The sequence below is a fragment of the Ptiloglossa arizonensis genome, chromosome 9 (assembly GCF_051014685.1).
Source record: "Ptiloglossa arizonensis isolate GNS036 chromosome 9, iyPtiAriz1_principal, whole genome shotgun sequence".
Taxonomy (NCBI): domain Eukaryota; kingdom Metazoa; phylum Arthropoda; class Insecta; order Hymenoptera; family Colletidae; genus Ptiloglossa; species Ptiloglossa arizonensis.
Window position 1 is genome coordinate 2,572,417 of NC_135056.1, and position 22,158 is coordinate 2,594,574.

The window sequence follows — 22,158 nt, forward strand, 5'->3', positions numbered from 1 at the left end:
GATAACATTATTATTTCGTAGCATCTCGTGCAACTTGCCACGTATAGATTACATGTATCGAAATTAATTCTAAAAACATGATGGGAATGTATTTAATAAATAATAATTTAATATTTGACATAAAAATTTATTTTATACTTTACATATTAGATGTGAACATAACTTATTGGCAAAGTATTGTTATTTAATAATAATTTAAGTGATATATCACTCATAGGTTAGATATTTCAGAAAGTTAGTCATTCTGTGTTACAATCAGTGGTATAATATTACGCATTCATTTTGCGCAGCGCGCGCGAGAGCAATGTACAAAGAGGAAATGGTAACCCGAAGCATGGTAACTTTCCTCTGAATTGGTCAGAATCCATTGAGCCAGTGTATGTGATAGAAAGCTTGCGTTATTCTACTTAAGTTCCGCTAAGCTGATCAGGAAGTCAGTAAATCGATGAAGGTCAATGCGAAGAAATATTGTAGTAGTCATATTGAATTGGACTATTCGTTTATTTGAATTAAACAGTAAAATATAATTAATAAAGTTGGAAAAACATTAGTATATAAATGTATAAAAGATTTGATGTATAGAATTGCAAACATTGTATAACACGTAATTTAATATAAATGTTTAATTCATTATTGTAACTTCATCAGTTATAAGGTACTTTTTTTTACACAACTATGTACCTTATTGTGTTAATTGGTTATAATTGTAGTTTATCAACTTCATTAATTTCTATTACTTTACAATAAAGAAGAAGTTTAACTGAAAATAAATAAGTATATTAATTTCTACATAAATTATTTGTATCATTTGATTTTTTAGAAGCAATTGTAATATGGATAAACCTATATCTTCAGATATTGTACTTATAGCTGGTAATTCTCATCCAGAACTGGCTAATCTTATTGCTAAGTAAGTATTTATGCATGTGCATCCTTAATATTTTATAATATTATATGTAACCCTTTTTTTTCAAAGTCGATTGGGTGTTAAGCATGGAGGATGCTCTGTATATCATAAATCAAATCGTGAAACTATGGTTGAAATCGGAGACTCTGTGCGTAGTAAAGATCTGTACATTATTCAAACTGGAACAAAGGATGTAAATAATAATATAATGGAGCTTTTGATCATGGCATATGCATGCAAAACTTCTTCTGCAAAAAATATTGTTGGTGTCATTCCATATTTACCTTATTCTAAGCAATGCAAGATGCGAAAACGTGGTTGTATAGTTTCTAAATTATTAGCAAAAATGTTGTGTAAGAGTGGTTTAACCCATATAATTACAATGGATCTACACCAGAAGGAAATTCAAGGATTCTTTGATGTTCCAGTGGACAATTTACGTGCCAGTCCTTTCCTACTGCAATATATTCAAGAATCTGTATGTAAACAATATGATTAAAAGCAATTATAATAGATTTTAATTTTTTAATTATATATTTATTTAATTAGATTCCAGACTATCACAATTCAGTAATAGTTGCGAGAAATCCTGGCAGTGCAAAAAAGGCAACTAGCTACGCAGAAAGATTACGTTTGGGTATAGCAGTTATTCACGGAGAGCAGCGAGAAGCAGAATTAGACATGAATGATGGACGTTATTCCCCACCTGCTTTGGCTTCACGAACGATGGAAGTTGGAGTTGGTGTTCCAATGCATCCTGCAAAAGAAAAGCCACCAATTAATGTTGTAGGAGATGTGGGTGGACGTATAGCTATTATGGTGGTATGTAAACTTAGATATGTACGAACATTTAAAAAGTTAATGGCCTCTTGCAAATCATATGTTACTGTAAATATTTAACATTTTTATAAAAATAAGTTCATGTTTAAAATGATCTGTTAGCTGGTCTTTGTTTGATAAGTAATTGAAGTAAAGACTAAGCTTGGGAAGGAAAGAAGTGTAATGTCATGATGACAATGCATACATAACTAGTTCTGATAGTCAAAATTTATGAAATTGGATTTTCATCAATATCACGTATGCTATATTAAATCTCCTTGATATTTAAGTTGATGCTTATATTTTTGGAAAATTTTAAATAAAAACTATTGTATAGAAAATATCATATAAATTAGATATAAAGATATATTTATTCAGTCTTTGTAATGTTAATAGAATAATTTTTTATTACATTGAAACAATAAATTTTCAAGAAAATAAATTAAGAAATTTTTTCGTATTTATAGATATTGGAAATTAAATCAACATTAAGTAATACTAGGATAAATGATATAAAAATAACAAATTTCAAAATAATTGACATATAGTTTGATAAACCTTTACTCTTATAATATCATAAAGCAATTGGACATACTGCTTATTAATTTTATTAAAGTATCAGTAGCAATCTGCTTTCATCCGTTCTTTAAAAGTACTGATACATTATTTTTTTTTTAAAGTTCCTTAACTTTCACCATATGTTTTGATTTATTGTTGTGTTGAAATATAGATCCTATTGATTCTAAATTTTCAATAGATAGAAATAAACTCTCCCTCAATAATTCAATATATTTATCAACAGTAAGTTTTCGATCATAATACCTAAATTTCCAACTTGATTTGCTATTTTCAACACTATTGTTTTATAGTAGTGGTTATTAGACTCTGCTTAAATGCTTGACCTTCTTTTCTCCATACATATGTCCTTCTTTTATTCATCTCGTTACTTCAGATTATAAATTTTCAAAATGATATTGATTTTTTATAATGTTCTTTGTTTCTTCTTAATTTGCATAATAGATATTGACAATAAAAGATTCTCTTTTATTTGTTCTGCACTAATAAACAGGTTTTTTTAAATTTTTAATAATGGATCACTCTTGCTGAGCAGTTATCTTCTATTTTTCACCTGTTCGTATTGAAATTTTAAGTATACATTTTGTACACCTTTTTGCAATATTCCAAACTTTACTGCTATTTTTTGTAAACTTCCTCCTTCCTTCTTTCTTCTATAAATTTGTATACTCTTAAATACTTATAATTCACTTGTTTAGGCATACCACAAATAACAAATACTTATCATTACAAATATTATATGTTGAGAACATTTTATAAACTTCTATGTATGCCAATATAATTAAAACATAATTATAATTATGAATTTGTATTCATAAAATAAACATTTCTTTGTATCAATGTACTTTCTAACTGGTGAAAATGTAACAAGAATTTAACAAATTTATAATTGCTACACTTTTTGCAATGCTCCTTCGTAGTCAATTGCAAAACTATCTATACCTAATATAAATAAAAGCAAATGTTCAAGTAACTCAAACACAAATAAATTTAGGAAAACAAAGCACCCTTTTAAAATTTAAACATATCAACATAAATATTAATATGACTGTACATTTGAGATGACATCAGCAAATTTTTGGTCACTTTCTACAATGAATAAATTCTTGGCTGAATATAAATTTTTATCAAATGAAGAAATGGTAAATATAGCAGAAGGCTATTTTGTAAATTTGATCATATTAAATTATAAATATGGCATAACAACTTTGCAGTATCATTTGACTAAATGCAATAGTCTTAAAGGAGACTATATTGAAAAATATGTAGAAAAATACATTTTTTAAATCAATTTTTTTTCCATGTGGGGCTACAAATTTTTCAAACAGTCTTTATAAAGATAATGAAGTTAAAGAATATTGATATAAAAAATGATTTATTTCCAGGATGACATGATAGATGACGTCCAATCATATGTAGTTGCAGCAGAAGTTCTTAAAGAAAGAGGAGCATATAAAATTTATGTTTTAGCTACGCATGGTCTTTTAAGTTCTGATGCGCCAAGATTAATAGAGGAGTCTCCAATTGATGAGGTAACAGCATCTAAAAGTAACATTAGTTATACAATTGAAGATTGCTTTATGTGTAAGTAATAAAATATGTAACTATTATTGTAGGTTGTTGTAACAAATACAGTTCCTCATGATATCCAGAAGATGCAGTGCCCAAAAATAAAGACTGTTGATATCAGTATTTTATTAGCAGAAGCTATTAGACGTATTCACAACAAAGAGTCTATGTCATATTTATTTAAAAATGTCACTTTGGAAGATTAAAAAATATGATAAAATAATGTGTCTTAAATACAGAGTTTCTATATACAGGGACCATACTAAAGACATATCTATTAAGCTTTATTTATTGTTTTGTAGAACAATGAATATGCTAGTCTATTTTAAATTATGCGATAATTAAGTTGTTTTAAAATTTATATCTAGCTTCATATATTATATATATTTTTTAACCACTAAATCTATCTAAGATTTATTAAAAAATATCAATTTTATTTTTAATCCAATGTCGTGATCTGTAAAATTTGTTCTTCATATTTAAGAAATGATAAGTTTATTTCAAGATGTGGAGGCCATAAATTATTCTAGGCTCTAGAATCTAGAGTGTAAAATAATGATGTAATTAAAAAAAGAGTAGAATAGCTACCTGTTTTACTTACTCTTATGTAAAAAATGTAATTATATCATTAATAAACATTTGAATTAAGGCAAATAGATCAATAAATGTGTTGCTATGGAAATACACAATTTATGGAGACAGTTCCAAACCTGTTTCAGTTTTTGAAGTTATCATAACTTGTAGGTTTTTTGAGAATGTCTGTAGAAACAATAAATCATGGATTTACGAGAATTTGTGTTATGCTACAATCAGAAGAGAAGAAACGAAGAGTACAAGGTTTGAAAGGAATTCTACAAATTTTAGAATTACCACAATCTGAGAATGAAATATTAAAATTATGGGATGCTGTAAACAAGTTTTTATTGAGAATTTTAAATGATTCTGCAGAAATTTGTCGCGATCAAACACTGGATATTATGAAATTATTTATATTTAATTTGACACCTAATGATAAGTACCTTATATATTTACTTCCAATTTTATCTAGAAGATTGGGATCTCAGGAACAAATAGAACCCTCAGAAGAAGTCAGACTAAAATGTGTTATATTACTAAAACTAATAATATTAAAATATAATAACTTATTAGTATCATATATCGACGACATAGTACAAATTTTAATACGTACTACAACAGATAATTATCCACTAATTAAGAGAGAGAGCTGTAATTGTATATCTGAATTTGCCAAGAATTTATCAAAATACTTTTACACACAGTCAGAAAAATTTGTAAAACCAATTTTAAGTAATTTTACACATCAACATTATAAAGTTAGAATTGCTTCCATTACAACAATAGGAGCTTTAATTCAATATGGAAATAGTAAATCTATAGAAGATGTGGCTCTACCTTTAGCAGAAAAATTATTTGATCAAAATGGACTTATTAGAACAGGTATTTTGTTATTTTCATTTATTATTTACTTTAATTTCATTTATATCTTATGAAGCATAATTATATTTTTATATTAAAAATAATTTACAATTTTTTATAGCTGTAATAGAGGTATCAGGTTGCTGGTTGCTAAATTTGAGGGATCGATATAATTGGTGGCACAGAATTCTTCCACTACTTTTAACAGGCCTTCATGATGAATTCAAAGAGATTAGAGAGAAAGCTGCAAATTTGTGGGATGCTGTTGGACAATTGTACATAAAAGAAAATCAGAATGATGAAAAATTCAAGGATAAAATGGATTTTCTTATCAAAGATCCTTGTCATTACCCTAATGGTATGTTTAATACATTAGTTAGAATTCAATATTTACATTATTATAAATTTTCTGCAGTTGTGAGACCCAATTTAGGATGTCGTATAATAGCACAACAAACATTCAGTAAATTAATAAATGGAATTAGTTTAGAATTAGGGGATTGGATAGCAGACATAAGAGTAAGGTCTGCTCAATTGCTTTGTGTATTTATTTTAAACATAGAAGAAGATGTAACACAGCACATTCAAAAACTCTTATCTCCTATGTATCGGTAAATCTATAATTTTTAAGTATAGATAATGAAAGTAATTTTCAATTATATGCATTTTTAATTAATAAATGCACTGTTCAATAGAGCTTGTAATGATGAAGACAACAGAGTTGTAGAAAATATTGAAAAAGCAGCAGAATATTTGGGATATTTTGTGCATACAAAAACCTACTCTCATTTAATACTTCCTACCCTCGAAGATACTCCATCTGCAGGTCACTTAAGAGTTTTTTCTGCAATCCTAAGAAGTAGTGAACATTGCAGACTTTTTCCATTATTGGAAGACATTGGAAAATTCTTGCAGCAACCACATATCTGTCAAAATAAAAAAGGGGCATACCAAAAACAAATACTTTCGTGCTGTCACTCTTTACTTTTAGTATGCAAAGAGGTTTGTTTTTCATTTTATAAATTATTTTAAACAAAATCATATTAAAAATTTTGTTATTTCTTATATTTGACACATTTAAAAATTTGTAGGACTGCAAACTTATATCAAAGGATTTATTCATAACAATATTTACTATTCTGTCAATGACAAAAGAACATTCTATAGAAGTAGAAGCAAAAGAATTATTAGACATTCTTACAAATATTAATTCTTTTAGTAATATTGAAAAACTTTATTATGAATATATTGGAGAATTGATTTCATCACTTTCTGACTATAAATCATGGTCAATACATAGTCCTGGGTTTCATATTTTCTGTGCATGTTTAATTTATGTCAGAACAATGTTCACTTTTAATATGAATATAACTTTATCAATTTTAAAAAGTACTATGGCAAATGATACTGATCCTGAACTAAGACTAAAATATTTTACTTTATTATCAGAGTATTTTACTAAAAATACTTTAAATGAAAATCTAGATTTAGAATTTTCTAACCAATTTTTGGAAGATTATATACTTCCTGGATTAATTTGGACTGCAGGAAGAGTTGCTGAAGCTATACGTACAGCTGCTGTGTCCTGTTTATGTGCTTTCTTAGAAAAACATGAAAGAGACTTGATGGAAAAAACTCAATATTTTAAGGAACAAAATATTTGTCTAGTACTTGATAAAATAATCCCAGTTTTAATTAGTCTTGCAGATGATAATTCTAGAAAAAGTAGACTATATTCTTTACGAGCTATGTATTTGATAATGAACATTAGACAAAAATTTAATTACCTCACTGAAGAACACATACATAAAATTTATCCTGCACTTCTGAAACGACTTGATGATGGTTGTGATGATGTTAGATTAGCATCACTAGAGACTCTAGTAAATATTTGGAATGCTATACCTAAAAATTATGATATACATTTCAACAAAGGTCACATAGATATGTTATATACTACAACTATAATATACTTAGATGACCCAGACAGTGAATTTCAAAATATTATATTAGGTAATTGCATTTATATTAATTTAATATTAATATCAGTATATTATACTCATGTCAAGTATCATTTTAGATAGTTTAAAAGAATTAGCAAAAGTGCATCCAGAATTACTCTACCAAAAACTTCAAAATTGCAAAACAAATTTCAGGAACCAGGAGGATATAGATTCCCTTTTAAAATATTGTTTATGTATGTTAAGAAATAATTAAAATCAATAAACAGTAATGTATAATTAAACTTGAATATTCATGTATGTTGGCTTTATTTTATATTTTCTATCTTGGATTTTATAATTTCAGGAATTATTGCATTTTGACGAAATATAAAATAATGTAATTCTTAAAAAATGTTTTTTGTAATTCCATAAAATGTTTGTGTATTACTTACAAGTGCACATATTAAATTACAAATCTATTAAATTTAAATTTTTTACAAAAACAAGAAACAACCAAATTTTACACTTACATTGTTGTCATTACTGTAGAGGCTCTCAGCTGTGTTTTATGGCGTGTCCGTGCTTCGGGTTTGTTAGAGAAATTATCTGCACGGCTACGGCAAGGGCCTGTCACCAAAGGTCAAGTTTTTTGTTGTTCAGCCCGAAGCACGGAGTAAGTAGTGGCTATTTCCCGTCATAAAACACTGCAAGCAGTTGGACAGGGACCCCCTGCACAGCCTGGTACGCAAGGCCTAGGGCGGCCTTGTTGCGTTACTTCCAGATGCTGGGAAATTTCGGTTCAGGTCGGTAGGGGTTTGGACACCCTGTCCACGTCGCGACGCCCCCACCTAAGCCCCATAGCGATGGGCACGTCTTCGATTCGGCGAGACTAGGACCCGCCGTAATTGGTCAGTCATTCGTTGCCACCCACCCTTAATTTGAGGGAGTATGGCGAACCGAGGTGACGTTTGCACTGACCCGTAAGGTTTAGATTAGTGTATGGCTAGAGTGTACGGCCAGCGTGTTTGGCCTGAACGCACGGATTGAAGTGTGTAGCTTCCTGCGTTAGTTCTCATTACGAACTTGCACTCCTCGAGGGAATTATCAGCAATTCCTCGAGCATTTCAACGTAATCTTGGACCTTTGAGGAAATTCGGCAGCCGGCTTGTACATCCAGTGAGGCGCCGTGTGTGAGGACAACGCTCAACACCCTCCTGGACGTGATAGCAGCAAGTGGCGGAAACCTCGAAGGCGGCATCGAGCAATCTACATTGGTCCAGCCCATCGGACAACGATCAACCACAATTAGTCCTTCCAACGGGAAGGCGGTCCTTCGAGCAGCTTATAGTCGGCACCCATCGTGCAAACACATTCAATGCTCGAAAGATCTTCGAGATCTACCACGAGCAGTTAACAATTACCATTAAGTATACAAATTTTTCTTTCTTTGAAAGACTTTTAACATTATAATTTCCAAAGTGTAAAAAATATAGAGAAAATTAAATATTTAATTTCAAACCAATACAACACAAGAAAAAATGAAAAGTTTTTGAAATATACTTAACGATAATGACATTAATGCAGATTATAAAGTTTTCTCGTTTCTTTATTTGAGAAGATGTAGCGATTGGTACTTTAGATACTCTTTTTTTTTCCTTTTTGATGGAGAAAATTTTTAAAAGACTGTCCCAAGGGTAGTGTAAAATTCTCCAGTCAACATGGCTTCCTGGTGTCTTCCCTATCTGCCCGTGCGGTACGGAGTCTGCACCAGTCTGTGACTTTGTTGGGAGGTAGACGTTCATCACTCCCCTTCCCTCATCATCGTCGTCAGAATAGGACTATGCTGTTCCACCGTTTCTCTTTCAGGGAATTGCATCAACGCTTTCGGTGACCCCCTCGTGCAGCGAGATTGGCATGCCCATCCCCATTTTCGTTAAAAGGGGGTGAAAGTCCCCTCCCCTCTTATTTTTCACAAAGGGGGAAAAATGTCCCGACGCTACATTCCGCAATACCCAGAACCCAAGCCCCTCCCTCGAGAGTGTCTCCCTCTCGCTCATTTAAGAGCTATCCTCTCCCCGAGTGAGGCACAGGCAGAGACCCAAGGCACTGAGTCAACGCGCTTCTGCCCGCTGCTCGTGGAGAAGCCTATTCGAACTCACCCGAGCCCGCTCTCGTTGCCGAGCATGGCTCTTATCACGCCCGCCATCGAGAGATCTGCCCCAATCGTGCCGACTAGGACACGGCACTCCCCGCCCAGGCTGGGAACACTTCCAGGGTGTGGTTCACCGTGTCCTGGTTCGCTGGATAGGGAGCCGTAGCCTCTACTCAGTCATTCCAACGGGAGTGGCCGGACAGTCTGCTAGCCGAACATCGGTTCGGTCAACCGCTGCTGCTACCGCAACAGCATAGACTGCTGGCCTGGCATTTGAGGGCTTCCACTTTCCGTCCCGCTGGGACCAACCCGCTCGCAAGTTCAGCGGGGATATCCCTGACAGGACGGTCATCGCCTCATAGGACATGGTTTTATATCCACGAGCGACCCGCAATGCCAGCCGTTTATGAACTAGGTCGCCCTCCCATGCGGAGGTTCCATACAGGGCCGCCGAATGGATCATGCCCACATAGAGACGACGAACCAGGTTGTTCTGGCTCCGCAGGGTAGGGAGAAGCTGGCTAAGACAGCTGACTATCTTCTCCAACCGCAGGGACCGTCCTTGGGGGACAGCAGCTTGCTGTGCTTGCTACAGTACGGGGTCTGGCGCACTCGAGATACCTGATGCCAATCATATCGTAAGACTGCTGTCGGTCGTCGCAACGACCCATTCGCAATTCCTTTTTTGGTTGTATGAATGGTACGGTGACGGCAGGAGGAACAGGGACCTTAGCTTAACCGCCTAGGCTGCGAGAATGGCAACTTTATAAATTGCCCCTAATGGTGGCTCATCAAAAACCGACGTGCGACCACGTTAAAACTCGTTAAACCAATTTTTGACGGTCGACATCGAAGGAGAAGAGTCACCGTAGACTGCATCCAAGCGCTCTTTGATTTCGCTGCGCGATTTCCCTTCCAAAAACAAGAATCGAATCACCGACCGTAATTGTTCTTTTTCCATTTTTCTAAAATACGCGGACACACCCGCTTCCACACGCGGTCAAAACAAAACTACGAGCCCGATTCGGCTGAAATTTTGACAGTAGCTGTCTACAAGAATGTACTACAGGGTAGTAAATTTTTTTTGTGATCGTGGTGACCATCGGGTGGTGAAGCTAAGTACTTATCGGAGCGCCCTCGTATAAGGAGGCGATGGGGATGACCAGATCGAATATCGACTCGAGCCTGCTCAACATCGCGACGATTCGACCGAAATGCGCGGTAACCAGGGCTCTCGTTCTGGGGAGGGTCAGGACTCCCCCCAAGAGCGGACACAAGATGAACTCAAGATAAAGTGTAACCCTGCCCCATCGCCGAGCGTCCAAAAGCTGTGGAAAGTAGGAGGGCCAACCTTTCGCGCCCCTTTACCGAAAATGGGGTTGGACGCGGTGATCGGAGGGTCACTGGAAGCGTTGATGCAATTCGGTTTTCGGTGCCCCCCCCCCCCCCCCCCGATAACGTACGAAGATGATCACCATGATGGGTTTTAATGGGTCGTTCAACTTGCGGGGTATCTTACACTTCCCCCGGTCCCTCCCTAAGGAGTCGAGGGAATCTTCCGAAGATTTCCCCCACGTACAAAAAAAGGGCCCAGGGACCGGAAATGCCCCTCAAACTGCCAGTGGCTGACGACGATCAGCCGCAAATACCTCATTTGGGACCTCACCTCAACAACAGCCTCACTCACCCGGATCAGTGCCTTCTGCCCAGCCACTCAAGCAGTAACAGCTGAAGAATCTCGATGATCCGCTGGCTCAATGTGGGTTGGGGCAGCCACTGTTGTCACTGCAACAATATGACCAGACGCGTTAAATCGCGTCCATGGTCGATTGTTTCTCCTGAAAAACTCGTGGTCCATTTGATGACGACTTGCAGAAGCTTTTGTGCTCGGCGGTAGGACTTGTACAGATCAATCACTCTCGCCCGCAAGCAAGAGCTCGTGTGGGTATCCATTCCAACACGAGTCGCACATTCTTAGACTTAGCTACGGTTTCTGCCATAGTAATAGGAATAAATTGTAATTGCTTCACGATTTCAATATATATATGAATATAAAGCTTAGAGACTAGAAATTACTGCGGTTTCGTTTATGCTTATATTTAATGCATAAAACTTCTGTTTTATCCCACAAGAGTTATTTAATACAAAAAGGAATATTATGTAATATTAACAGTTTTATAGTAGGTGGAGTAAAGAAGATGATTTTGAAATATAATTAATTTTCCTTAATGGAATTAAATATTTTGTATGACAAATATTATATATCCGATTTAACTCTAGTTATTTTCCACAAAAAAGTATTAAACCGTGTTTCCCAAGAAAATAATGTTCAAAAGGTATTAAAATTTGACATTTCTATTACCGCAAGAAATACAGAGTTAACAGAATAATAAAAATCAGAAAATTAAGTCTTTTTTTAAAGAAAAGTATATATCCTTTTAAGATAGCAATGAATACATTTTGTCCGTACATCAACACATAAAAGCTATTACAATAGTTAACAAGAAAAATTTTTTTATATCTACATTTGTAGCTGACCAGAAACTGATTAACTTTTGTCTGAAATTTGTTTTCATCAGACTATTGGAAATGCCTGAAAAATCGCGAGGACAGTTGTGTGCCACACATTGTATATAACTTCTTTTGAAGTGAATAAAAAATTAATTCCAACAAAATTGTTAGTCTTTTTTTAGAGCTAATTTTCATCTTGCTCATTAAACAATTTTTCTCTTTATGCTTTTTTACTATATACTGAATTATAGAAACACTTATTCATTATTTTAATATATCATAAGTTTGTTTCGATATCGTTGTTTCCCTAATATTTATTTTATTTATAAAAGAACTATCTAAATTGCACATAAATATTCAACAGATGTTAATTGAGAGAAATAATAGAATAACGAAATATCATAAGGTATTTTTTTAATCAAACATATAAATACTCTACTGTATAAATTTAAGTGCAAGGTCACTCAATAAACATATTGGTAATGAACAAGTATTAAACTAGTCCATCCAAAGGACGAAATACCAATGTTTATATTAATGCCTGCGTAATCAATGAAGTGGTGTGTAACTATTAGTCTATTTTCTTGAGTTCTAGGAACGACTCTTACTCAATTGTAGAGGGTTTTTTCCTCTGGTTAAAATAAACCGATTAGTTTGAAAGAACTTTCGGAATTTACACTATATGCTTCTTTCAAGCCGCTTGGCTCAATTCGAACCATTCGATTTCCCTTAAATTGCTCGATTTATTCGAACTGTTCGATCTTTTAAACCGATTATTATTCGATTGATGGTGGTGGTCGTAGTAGTAGTAGTAGTAATAGTTTAAACAACGATTCAAAATAAACTTTCAATAACAAAAAATTATTTCGTCTAACATATTTCATTTATTCTGACATTATCCTATACGTATTTTATATTTCTTTAAGAAAAGATTGTTCGAAAACATAATTTCTTCATTATATGTGCCGTTGATTATATGAGTCATTTAATTATAAATTAAATAATTTAAAGTACAAAAAAATAACAATGGTTTAATACTTTATGTCGTCAAGTTACATTGATTTTTTGTTGATCTTACAATAAATTTTAGAAATGATGTATTTTTGTATTTTACAAGCTTTAATAAAATAAATCTTTAAATTATTAATATATTTTATATTTTACCTATTACAAGATTATTGATAGTATTCTCTTTTCATAGCGATTTATGCAACTTGTGATGTATAGGTTAGGTTACACGAGTTGAAATTAATTCTGAAAAATGAAGTATATTTAATAAAAAATAATTTAATTATTGTTACTTTATAGTGGTTTATGTAACACATCATTCACAGGCTAATTATGTAGTTCAGAATATATAATATCTCTGCCATGACGTCGCGCTATGCACAAAAGAACGAGTTGTAAAGGAGAAAGGATAGCCAGAGCATGGTGACTTAGTGACTTTCCCCTTAAATGACTAGAATCCACTTAACCCATTGTTACACTAGTTTCAAAACAATTTATTCATATTTTGGCACATATACTGGAATTATTGCCAAGTAGCTTGCGCATCCAAGCACGTTCTACATTACCAAGTGGAAATCAAAGCACACTTAAACATTTGCAATAGTTGGATAAGTTTTTCTGCAGTTAGTTTGATATGTGTGTGCATGTGTGTGTGTATGTGTATTTAAATTCTGCATACAGAAGTGATATAAGAAAACACTGTTAGTCTATGTTTTCTTGTAATATAAGTAATTGTGTTAAAATCATGGTATGTAAATAAATTAAAAAGTAAAATTTATTTTCATGTATTATAACAGAATTTTACTCCAAGATTACTGGCACATAAGTTGTAATTTACGAAACAATTTTTGTGTTACTAGTGGCATTATTAATAACCTTACAGGATTTTATATTCTTCATAATAATTTTATCTTTTATAATAATTATGATCTATACACACTTAAAATAGCTTACACCTACTTAAAACAACATTGTACCTTATATCATAATTTTATTCTATAATAAAATATCAATTGTTAAGTATTATAATATAAAAATGTACTCTTAAATGATGAAATCTTTATTATAGTTTCTATAATTTGTAATATATATATTTTGCAATTTGCAGATAAAACAATGCATAGTACAAAAGCAGATACTTCTGAACGAAGATTTGAAATACAATGTAAACTAGAGGCAGAGATTGCTTCTTTGGAAGTATTAAAGGAGGCAGAAGAACGAAGTAGAAAATTGACTAATAGTGTAGTAGGAATTCTTTCTTCTTTGGAACAACGCCTTGCTACATTGCGTCGTACCATACTTCCTGTTTACAATGAAACTGGAAATCTTCAATCACAACAACAAAGTATGTGTTATGTAATTGTAAATCAACCAGAAATAATTAAAATAACTTCTTCACGTCTGTAAATTTTATTTATTCATTTTTTTTGTAGATATAGAAAGAACATTAAATGCTTTAGATCATGCTATTGGATACTACGGAGTATGCCAGGAAGTAGAAGGTGCAGTGCAAGCAGGTCCAGGAGGATCTGGAGACTTGGATAGTTTTTTGGAAGCAATGAATCGACTTTATAATGCCCAACGTTATTTTCAAAAAAATAATCCCAGTTCTGTAGAGCTAGAAAATGTAACAAGTTTATTTGGCGTTGGATTAGATGCTTTATATGTAGAGTTTCATGATATTTTAGCTAGACAGAGTAAACCAATCCTTCCAATTGTTCTTTTGGACTTAATTGGATCCGATGAAGATACTAGTGGTGAAGATGCTCCACAATCTCTTTGTCCATTACCAGAAAGCATTCTAGGAGACCTACTAAAAATTGCTGGCTGGCTCGAAGAGAGAGGACATCGTAGACATATAAAAATTTATGCATCTGTACGCTCTACAATTGTTTTAAGATCTTTACAGTTGTTAAAAGAACATCAGAGAAGTGCCAGTGGTGGTAGTACACATGCAGGAAGTCCTTTACCAGTAAGAAATTTATAATAGTGTGTCCTTATTATTTCATAAATTATTACCAACAATTGTATTATATTTTATAGAAAGCAAAATTTGGCAATAGACATTCAATAGGAAGCCAAGAGGCTAGTGGAAGAAGAGCTTCTAGAAGGTTACAGCATGCTCTTGAAAAAAAAGCTAGTAGAATGTTATTAAAAGCTTCGCAAACTACTGGTTTGGGATTGTCTTTAACAACATCTAGAAAGCCACCACCACAATTATCTGGACATTCTGTGGAAGACACAGCACCAGATGAACAAGAAATGGAAAACTACCTATTATTAACAGTTGGTCTTCATAAACTTATGCAAGCAGAGCGATCATTAGTAGCCAAGATTTTGCCAACTACTTTACAGGCCCAAGTTCTAGAAGCTACTGTGCGTGAAGCTATGGATCTTGTAGCTCATGATGGAGAAAGTATAGCAACTCGTGCTAAAAGATGTATTGTACGGCGTGATTTTTCGGCAGTACTTGTAATTTTTCCTATTCTAAAACATCTTGGAGAACTAAAACCTGACTTGGAGCGCACTGTTGAGGGTTGTGATTATGCTCTCAGATCAAAATTTACTTCTGTGCTCAATACTCTAAATGTAACTGTACGTTATAAAAATGAAATTCTCATATACAAATTTTATCTAAATTTTATAGTGTTTAATTCAATAATATAGGGAGCAAAAGCACTGGAAGATTTTGCAGAAAGTGTTCGAAATGAATCTAATTCAGTTTTACCTAAAGATGGTACTGTAGCAGAAAGTACAAGTAATGTTTTAGTTTTTTTGGAACAACTAGCAGAATATGCAGATACTGCAGGAGTTGTTTTACGACGTAGCACTGATATGGAAGGTACTATCTCCATAAAACAAACAGAGAACATGTGCAAGATTGTTCTGGGCACTTATATTAGTTAGTATAACTCCTTTACGTTTAATAATATTATTGAAGAACCATGAAACTTTAAAGGGTTTTTTCATTTCAGAGAAAGTATTAGCACAGTTAAATTTAGCACTCTTAAGTAAAAGTGATGCTTGTTATTCAGATGTTGCATTACGAACTCTCTTTCGATTAAATAATCATAATCACGTTGTAAATGCTCTACGCCGTAGTTCTTTAATGGAATTGCTATTATTAGCAGAACCTAATGCAGAGCATACATACCGTAATCTTTTACTACATGATAAAACGAATTTCGTTTTTATTACCTTTGCAAAAGCACGTAGCTTCCTTGAACAACCCTTTGATGAACCAGGTTTGTGTTTAAATGCTTATATTTTTTGTATTCTTTAATGTAAAGTAAAAAATTGATTTTATTTTTGTTTATTTTACATATAAAATGTCATCTATCTGCAATGATAAATTATTTAAGATTTTAATAATGTAATAAAATAAAAAATAAGTAAATTTTATGAAATGTATAAATTGTATAACACAATCACAATTATGATAATAAGCATGAATTATATAACATTAATTTTAAAAAGTGTTTAAAACAAAAAGCAACTGTAAACGTTTTGTCATTTTCATAGATCCAGGAGCAAAAACATTGAAAGAAAAATTTGTGGGATTCACAAGAGAATTAGAGGATGTCGCAAAGTGTCAACGCTCTTATTCTGTACCTGATGCTCGATTACGAGAAGAATTACGGAATGAACTTCAGCAAGCCATTGTTCCTCTTTATACAGCTTTCTATAACAAATACCATGGAATATCATTTACTAAAAACCCAGCTAAATATATAAAATATACTCCAGAACAAATATCTGCATTGATTGACACATTCTTTGATACAACGGCATAATGAATAACTAGAAAAATTTAATAAACACCCATTTAATAAAGCATATTTAGTTACAGTATTTATGATATTTTTTATGGACTGAATCTCCGTTTCCCAGATAGATTGCACAGGTCAGTGGATCTGCGACGATTGAAATAGATCTCGGTCCAGTCCCACTTTGTGTGTGTTTGTGTGTGTGTGTTTTGTGTGCGCGCGCGCATGTGTACACGCATACATGTGTATGTATAAAAAACAAATAACGTTCGATTTAGATTCAGCAGCTTATATATGTAAAATGATAGTAATAGGAATACAGTTTGAACTTTTACCATTTATGTACAATTACTTACTATAGAATAATTCCTTTCTGTCTTTCTCTCTTTTTTATGCTTTTATATGCACTCTTTCAAACATTCATTCATACGTACTAATTTTCCCCACCTCTGATATTAAATTTTTGTATTTTATCTCTTTAGCCATGCTGTGTGTATCAATTACAGCAAAACTGTAGCAATATGAAGACGCAGCAAAGAGGCAGAGAATTAGAATCACACTTGTATTGCTCACCTCTAAAACTTAGATAACTATCTATCTTATATCATGGTATGTATCTAGTAATATTAATCAATTTAGTTGAAGATGGAATTCATTTTATGTGATTTGCAATTGTATATTTACTGTAAAAGATACAGATTTACAAAGGATGTCTCACAAGAAGTAGTACTAGCAAGTAGATGCTGGATACCTAATGTAAAAATATATTAAAAGCATAAAATAAAATCTTTTGGCAACGCTTTGTTTTCGAGAAAATTAATTAAAAATATTCATTGGGTATGTGTGCATTTAACCTTGATTTTATACATTCTAGAATAGATTTGTACTATTTGAATTTGGTTTTGAGTTTGTAAACACTAATGAGACTATAGCTTGAAGATGAACATGAAAAAAAATATATTTTAAAAGTATTTGTATCATTTCTTAAGTAATTTGTTAGTTGAGATAATAACTGTTTGCAATATTGTTCTCTGTACAAGGGGTTGTTGCAAAAGCGTTTATGATACCTGTTTTAAAATTAGAATTTATGTATTCACGATTCACGATTTACATTATTCAATTATACCAAAGGTCTAAAAGAAACTGATAATTTATGTAGATAATAAGGTAATTAGATAAACAAAAAAAAATGATTTTGCCAATGTTTAAAAACACAAGTACAGTCTACAACAATATATAAAATCAAGGCTCAGTCAAATATACGTGTGCTTAATGAATATTCAAAATAGATATTCTCAGAAAAAAATATTGTACAAAAAAATCTTATTTTACATTTTCAATTTATTTCTTGACGAACAATCGCCTTCTACCAGTTTATACCATATCTTGTGGGACACTATAGGTATACATTTAAATGACTTCAAGTATAATTATTAGCTGGTAAAGATCAACTTATCTGAAAGAAATATTTATTATAGAAAAGTAATATCTAAGTAAGGGATAAACAAATTGTTGGTATTGTTAATATTTTTGCTCCATTAATCACTTCCTATACCATAAAATTAAAAAAGAAGAATAAGCTTTTTTATCTAAAATATAAAATGTACAATTGCATAAAATGGTTTACCTTCATGATTAAATTGATTAGTATCTAGGTGTGTACAAACACACATACATAGTAATGCTTGTTTCCTTATGATTCATATGTAGTAACTAATATTAGTAACACACTCTAGTATACTGTACATTATCAGTTCGGTTTTCATTTGGCTTCCTTTCTCTGTTCAGAACATCCAGCTAATGTCCAAAACACACATATATTTTTTCTTTTACCTTTTTATACGCATTATACAAATTGATTTGTGCGCTTTTATGGCAGATGCTTGTAGAGAGATGAATCATACAGCAGTTCTTTTTTAATCAGAGTTAGATGTCCTGCTGCAATCAAGTCCGATCGGAGGAGGGGTCATACATTTACACTTGCTCCACCGTTATCGGACATTTAATATTATAGAAGGAAACATCTACGTTTTGGTTTTACTTGCAGGACAGGGCATAATACTGCACGAATTGCTTCATCAAATACTGTTTTTAATCCTTTTTGAGTTAGGGCTGAACATTCTAAATATTTCACTGCACCGATCTCTTTTGCTATTATCAAAGCCTAAATATAGTACAACAAAAATCTTTATTTTAAAAATTGAAGTATTATATTAATTATTATTTTTTAATCAATTATTAATAAATGATTTATATATTAAAGTAATACATGCCTGAGGATATGTAACTGGTACCAATTTTTTTTCTTTTAATCGTTCAATTGTCTCTTTGTCTTCACGTAAATCCAGTTTAGTCCCTACTAAGATAATTGGAGTAGCTGGACAATGATGACGCACCTCTGGATACCACTTAGCACGAACATTTTCAAAACTGGCTGGGTTAACCAGAGAAAAACAGATCAAAAAGACATCTGTTTGGGGATAAGACAATGGTCTTAATCTGTCATAATCTTCTTGGCCTGCTGTATCCCATAAACCAAGATTGATTGGTTTGCCATCAACCATAACATTTGCAGAATAATTGTCAAATACAGTTGGGATATATTCCCCAGGAAAGGCATTGGTAGTGTAGCTTATGAGGAGGCATGTTTTACCTACAGCTCTGTAGAAATTAACCAATTAAAGACAATTAAATCAAGTATGTATATATATACTATGATCTGAATAAGAAAAAGGTTAATTGTATATCAAATAAAAGCAGAAAATTTATATTCTATTGATAATAGCTAATAAAATAATAACAAGTAAACTTAAACATGGGAAAAAGAGAGGGGAGAAGAGAGAAAAGCATAGCGAAAGTGAAAGAAGAAGATCTAAGCAATGAATTATCAACAATTAGATTCTAATTTCAAAATAAAATAATATTTTTCTTATTGCGCATTATAAATTTGGAAAAGAAATTTATAAAAATGCATTCGAAGAAATAACGGGTGTGGTGCCTGCTTTGAAATAGTTCTTGATCGGGAAAAACCAATCGTCAGATCTCTAGATCTCTAGATCGAGTACTACTAAAATAGGAAAAGACAAACATATCAACATACATTATAATAAGTTTGAAAATACTCACCCATCTCCTACGACAACGCACTTAATGGCCTGCATCCTGAAGGTTGGGAACCGTTCACAAGTAGAAATATCCACGTAAATTCGCAGGAAGGGAGGCTAGTTCGATTCGACAGAGTACGAAAGATTAAGAGAGACAGAGGAGTTGAAGTGCCGTGAAACAGGGAGAGGAACATAAAGGGGGATGGGTGCAAGAGAGATAAATAAGTAGTGTTAAACGCAAGATAGAAAAAGATCATAAAATGAGAGGTAGCGAAAGTTGAAGAGAGTGAGAGAAAAAGAAGGAAACACAAAAAGAAATGATGTGTGTAGAAATATAAAAATCAAAATAAACAAATATTCGTTTTAATTTGTCCTTGTTTTGTAGTGGTAAACGCAGTAGGGGGGCCTTTCATTGAATGCAGCACTCCTGACCTCGATCTGTTGCCTCAATTATGATCATGGGTCTTTATTTACCCTTAAAGAATAAAAATAGTGTTTTTATGAACACGAGAAGTTGTGGTCATTTTCCATTTTATTTATAAATATTATTTCAGGCACATATACAATTTAAAAAGGCGTTTTTTAAGGTCTAAAAATACATCAACTTAGGATTAAAATATAATTGATGTATTGTAATGAGTTTGGAAGAATTTTTTCTAGATACGTATATATGTATGTATTTTTAAGAAAATATGGGCATATTAAAATAACGTGCATTATATAACCATATAAACATATATGTATGTAACATTCGATTTAAAAAAACTTGTTTATACCCATTCTACACAGATGCTTAAAAGGTATAAGGCGCGTTCTAAATTCCGATTACGTTGCCATCGTCAGCAATAATTTCTGCCGCTTGAGGGGAATATAACATGCAACGTATCCCATCCTCCATCTCTTTCTCGATAAGTTTTTAGTTCTTGGACTATTGACACGCTAGATGGCGCTATTCTAGCGGCGCTTTAGTGGTCTGAAGTAAAACACTTTAATACTTTTGTTCGATTAATTTTATGTTAAATTAAGTATAATATTATTTATTTTCTTTATATAGACTAAATTATTAAAGTTTAATCTGAATATTTTTTAATCCCTAAATTAATATACTTATAGTAAATGATAAACGTTGTTAAGAACAAATGATGAGAATATAGCTATTACAGTATCCATAGCGCATAAATTTAACTCCTACAATTTTGCTTGATCTCATAGACATCGTTAAAAGTTTACCAATATCGTAGAATTAGTAATCCCGTCGATTGTCGAAGTCTTTCAGACAAAACAGTGTCAGCCTAACACGCGATTCAGCATGTATTCTGACTGCAATAATAGGATTACAGATGTCAGATTGAGGTGGGAGTCATAGAGAATTACTCATTTCACTAAGTTTAGTGGTGGGGAAAACCTACACATAATTGCAATATTACGATTACATAACACTTTTTACATTTTCCTCCTGATTCAAAAAATCGTTACCGTTCCGTGGTTTTCAACAACAGTAAGGATCAAAAAAACTTATCGAGGATCATTATTGTTAGTCTACTTCTATGATTAATTCTTGTGATTAAATTAAGTTTTAACAAAATACGTGTTATTATTGGTGTACACAGTATTGGTCAAAAGTGGACTTTCATTTTAATAAATTTTACTTATAATTTAAAATTTTTACTTATGATATATGATTTCAAATGTGGTTTAGGTATGCAAGGAATAAAGTTTTATTAAATTTTGTCTATGTTAAGATGAAGAAACTGTTTATTTAATGTCTCTGAACAAGATTTAATACTCTCTAAGAGTGATTTAAAATGTTTAAGAAAAATGTACTATAATAGGTTGCTCAATAAGTTTTATCAAATGACAAAACTTATTGAACAGCCTAGTATATGTATGTAAATGATATAGAATTATCCATGAACTGATTTTGATAAAAATTTAGAACCTGATTGCGTAAAACTATAGTTTAAAAAAGTCCGAGTGATAATTATTTCTTTGACTAGAATGTTTTTAGTTACAAATAACGATTATAAGTTACTGAAAAATTTTTTTCGTTGTCGACAATCATTATCGACAAGAGAAATTTATTTCCGTTGCTTATAAAAGATATCAATAGGGGAAATTTATTTTGTTCACTCATAACGGTTATTGGTGAAGAAAACTATTTCGATCATTCTTAACAGTTATCAACGAAGAAAGTATATTTGAATAGCTCATAATAGTTATCGATAAAGAAATCTTTCAGTTATTCGTAATAATGATTGACGAGAAAAATTTATTTGAATTACTCATCACAGTTACCAAGGAGGGAAACGCTATGTCGATCACTCCTACAGTTATCGTAAACGAAAACATTGATTTGATTGCACTT

The 22,158-nt window shown here is 32.3% G+C and overlaps 5 protein-coding genes across 13 annotated transcripts; 3 read left to right on the plus strand and 2 right to left on the minus strand.

Annotated features, from left to right (window-relative positions):
• The first annotated feature begins 320 nt into the window (after positions 1–320).
• Positions 321–4,527, plus strand: LOC143151724 (phosphoribosyl pyrophosphate synthase-associated protein 2). Of its 3 annotated transcripts, none has more exons than XM_076321134.1 (6): positions 321–451; positions 821–910; positions 977–1,385; positions 1,457–1,729; positions 3,688–3,834; positions 3,919–4,527. In XM_076321134.1, exons 2-6 carry the CDS (start codon positions 834–836, stop codon positions 4,075–4,077), a joined length of 1,065 nt encoding a protein of 354 aa, XP_076177249.1. In that variant the 5' UTR covers positions 321–451; positions 821–833; the 3' UTR covers positions 4,078–4,527. The 3 variants fall into 3 exon arrangements, with proteins under 3 accessions (XP_076177249.1, XP_076177250.1, XP_076177248.1); XM_076321135.1 differs by having other exon boundaries at positions 382–451; positions 871–910; XM_076321133.1 differs by lacking the exon at positions 321–451 and adding an exon at positions 458–655.
• Positions 4,528–4,606: 79 nt separating this feature from the next.
• Positions 4,607–7,525, plus strand: LOC143151722 (dynein axonemal assembly factor 5-like). Its single transcript, XM_076321129.1, has 6 exons — positions 4,607–5,329; positions 5,430–5,666; positions 5,724–5,919; positions 6,004–6,310; positions 6,400–7,321; positions 7,389–7,525. The coding sequence occupies exons 1-6, from the start codon at positions 4,627–4,629 to the stop codon at positions 7,523–7,525; spliced, it is 2,502 nt and encodes an 833-aa protein (XP_076177244.1). The 5' UTR covers positions 4,607–4,626.
• On the minus strand, positions 5,223–13,602 carry LOC143151726 (uncharacterized). Of its 6 annotated transcripts, XR_012993414.1 has the most exons (6): positions 13,247–13,602; positions 13,079–13,168; positions 11,091–11,396; positions 7,782–8,648; positions 7,096–7,213; positions 5,223–6,234 (listed from the first exon to the last, which is right to left on the minus strand). XR_012993414.1 is itself a non-coding variant. In XM_076321137.1 (4 exons), the coding sequence occupies exons 1-2, from the start codon at positions 9,051–9,053 to the stop codon at positions 8,547–8,549; spliced, it is 339 nt and encodes a 112-aa protein (XP_076177252.1). In that variant the 5' UTR covers positions 9,054–10,828; the 3' UTR covers positions 5,223–6,234; positions 7,096–7,213; positions 7,782–8,546. The 6 variants fall into 6 exon arrangements, 3 of the variants coding, with proteins under 3 accessions (XP_076177252.1, XP_076177253.1, XP_076177254.1); XR_012993413.1 differs by having other exon boundaries at positions 7,782–8,517; positions 13,079–13,602; XR_012993412.1 differs by having other exon boundaries at positions 13,079–13,602.
• Positions 13,309–16,774, plus strand: Exo70 (exocyst complex component 7). Of its 2 annotated transcripts, none has more exons than XM_076321131.1 (7): positions 13,309–13,670; positions 14,031–14,267; positions 14,356–14,894; positions 14,966–15,517; positions 15,590–15,764; positions 15,898–16,167; positions 16,445–16,774. In XM_076321131.1, exons 2-7 carry the CDS (start codon positions 14,039–14,041, stop codon positions 16,714–16,716), a joined length of 2,037 nt encoding a protein of 678 aa, XP_076177246.1. In that variant the 5' UTR covers positions 13,309–13,670; positions 14,031–14,038; the 3' UTR covers positions 16,717–16,774. The 2 variants fall into 2 exon arrangements, with proteins under 2 accessions (XP_076177246.1, XP_076177245.1); XM_076321130.1 differs by having other exon boundaries at positions 13,310–13,670; positions 15,590–15,824.
• On the minus strand, positions 16,733–20,210 carry Rac1 (ras-related protein Rac1). Its single transcript, XM_076321136.1, has 3 exons — positions 19,816–20,210; positions 18,963–19,350; positions 16,733–18,853 (listed from the first exon to the last, which is right to left on the minus strand). The coding sequence occupies exons 1-3, from the start codon at positions 19,848–19,850 to the stop codon at positions 18,698–18,700; spliced, it is 579 nt and encodes a 192-aa protein (XP_076177251.1). The 5' UTR covers positions 19,851–20,210; the 3' UTR covers positions 16,733–18,697.
• Between the last annotated feature and the right edge of the window lie 1,948 nt (positions 20,211–22,158).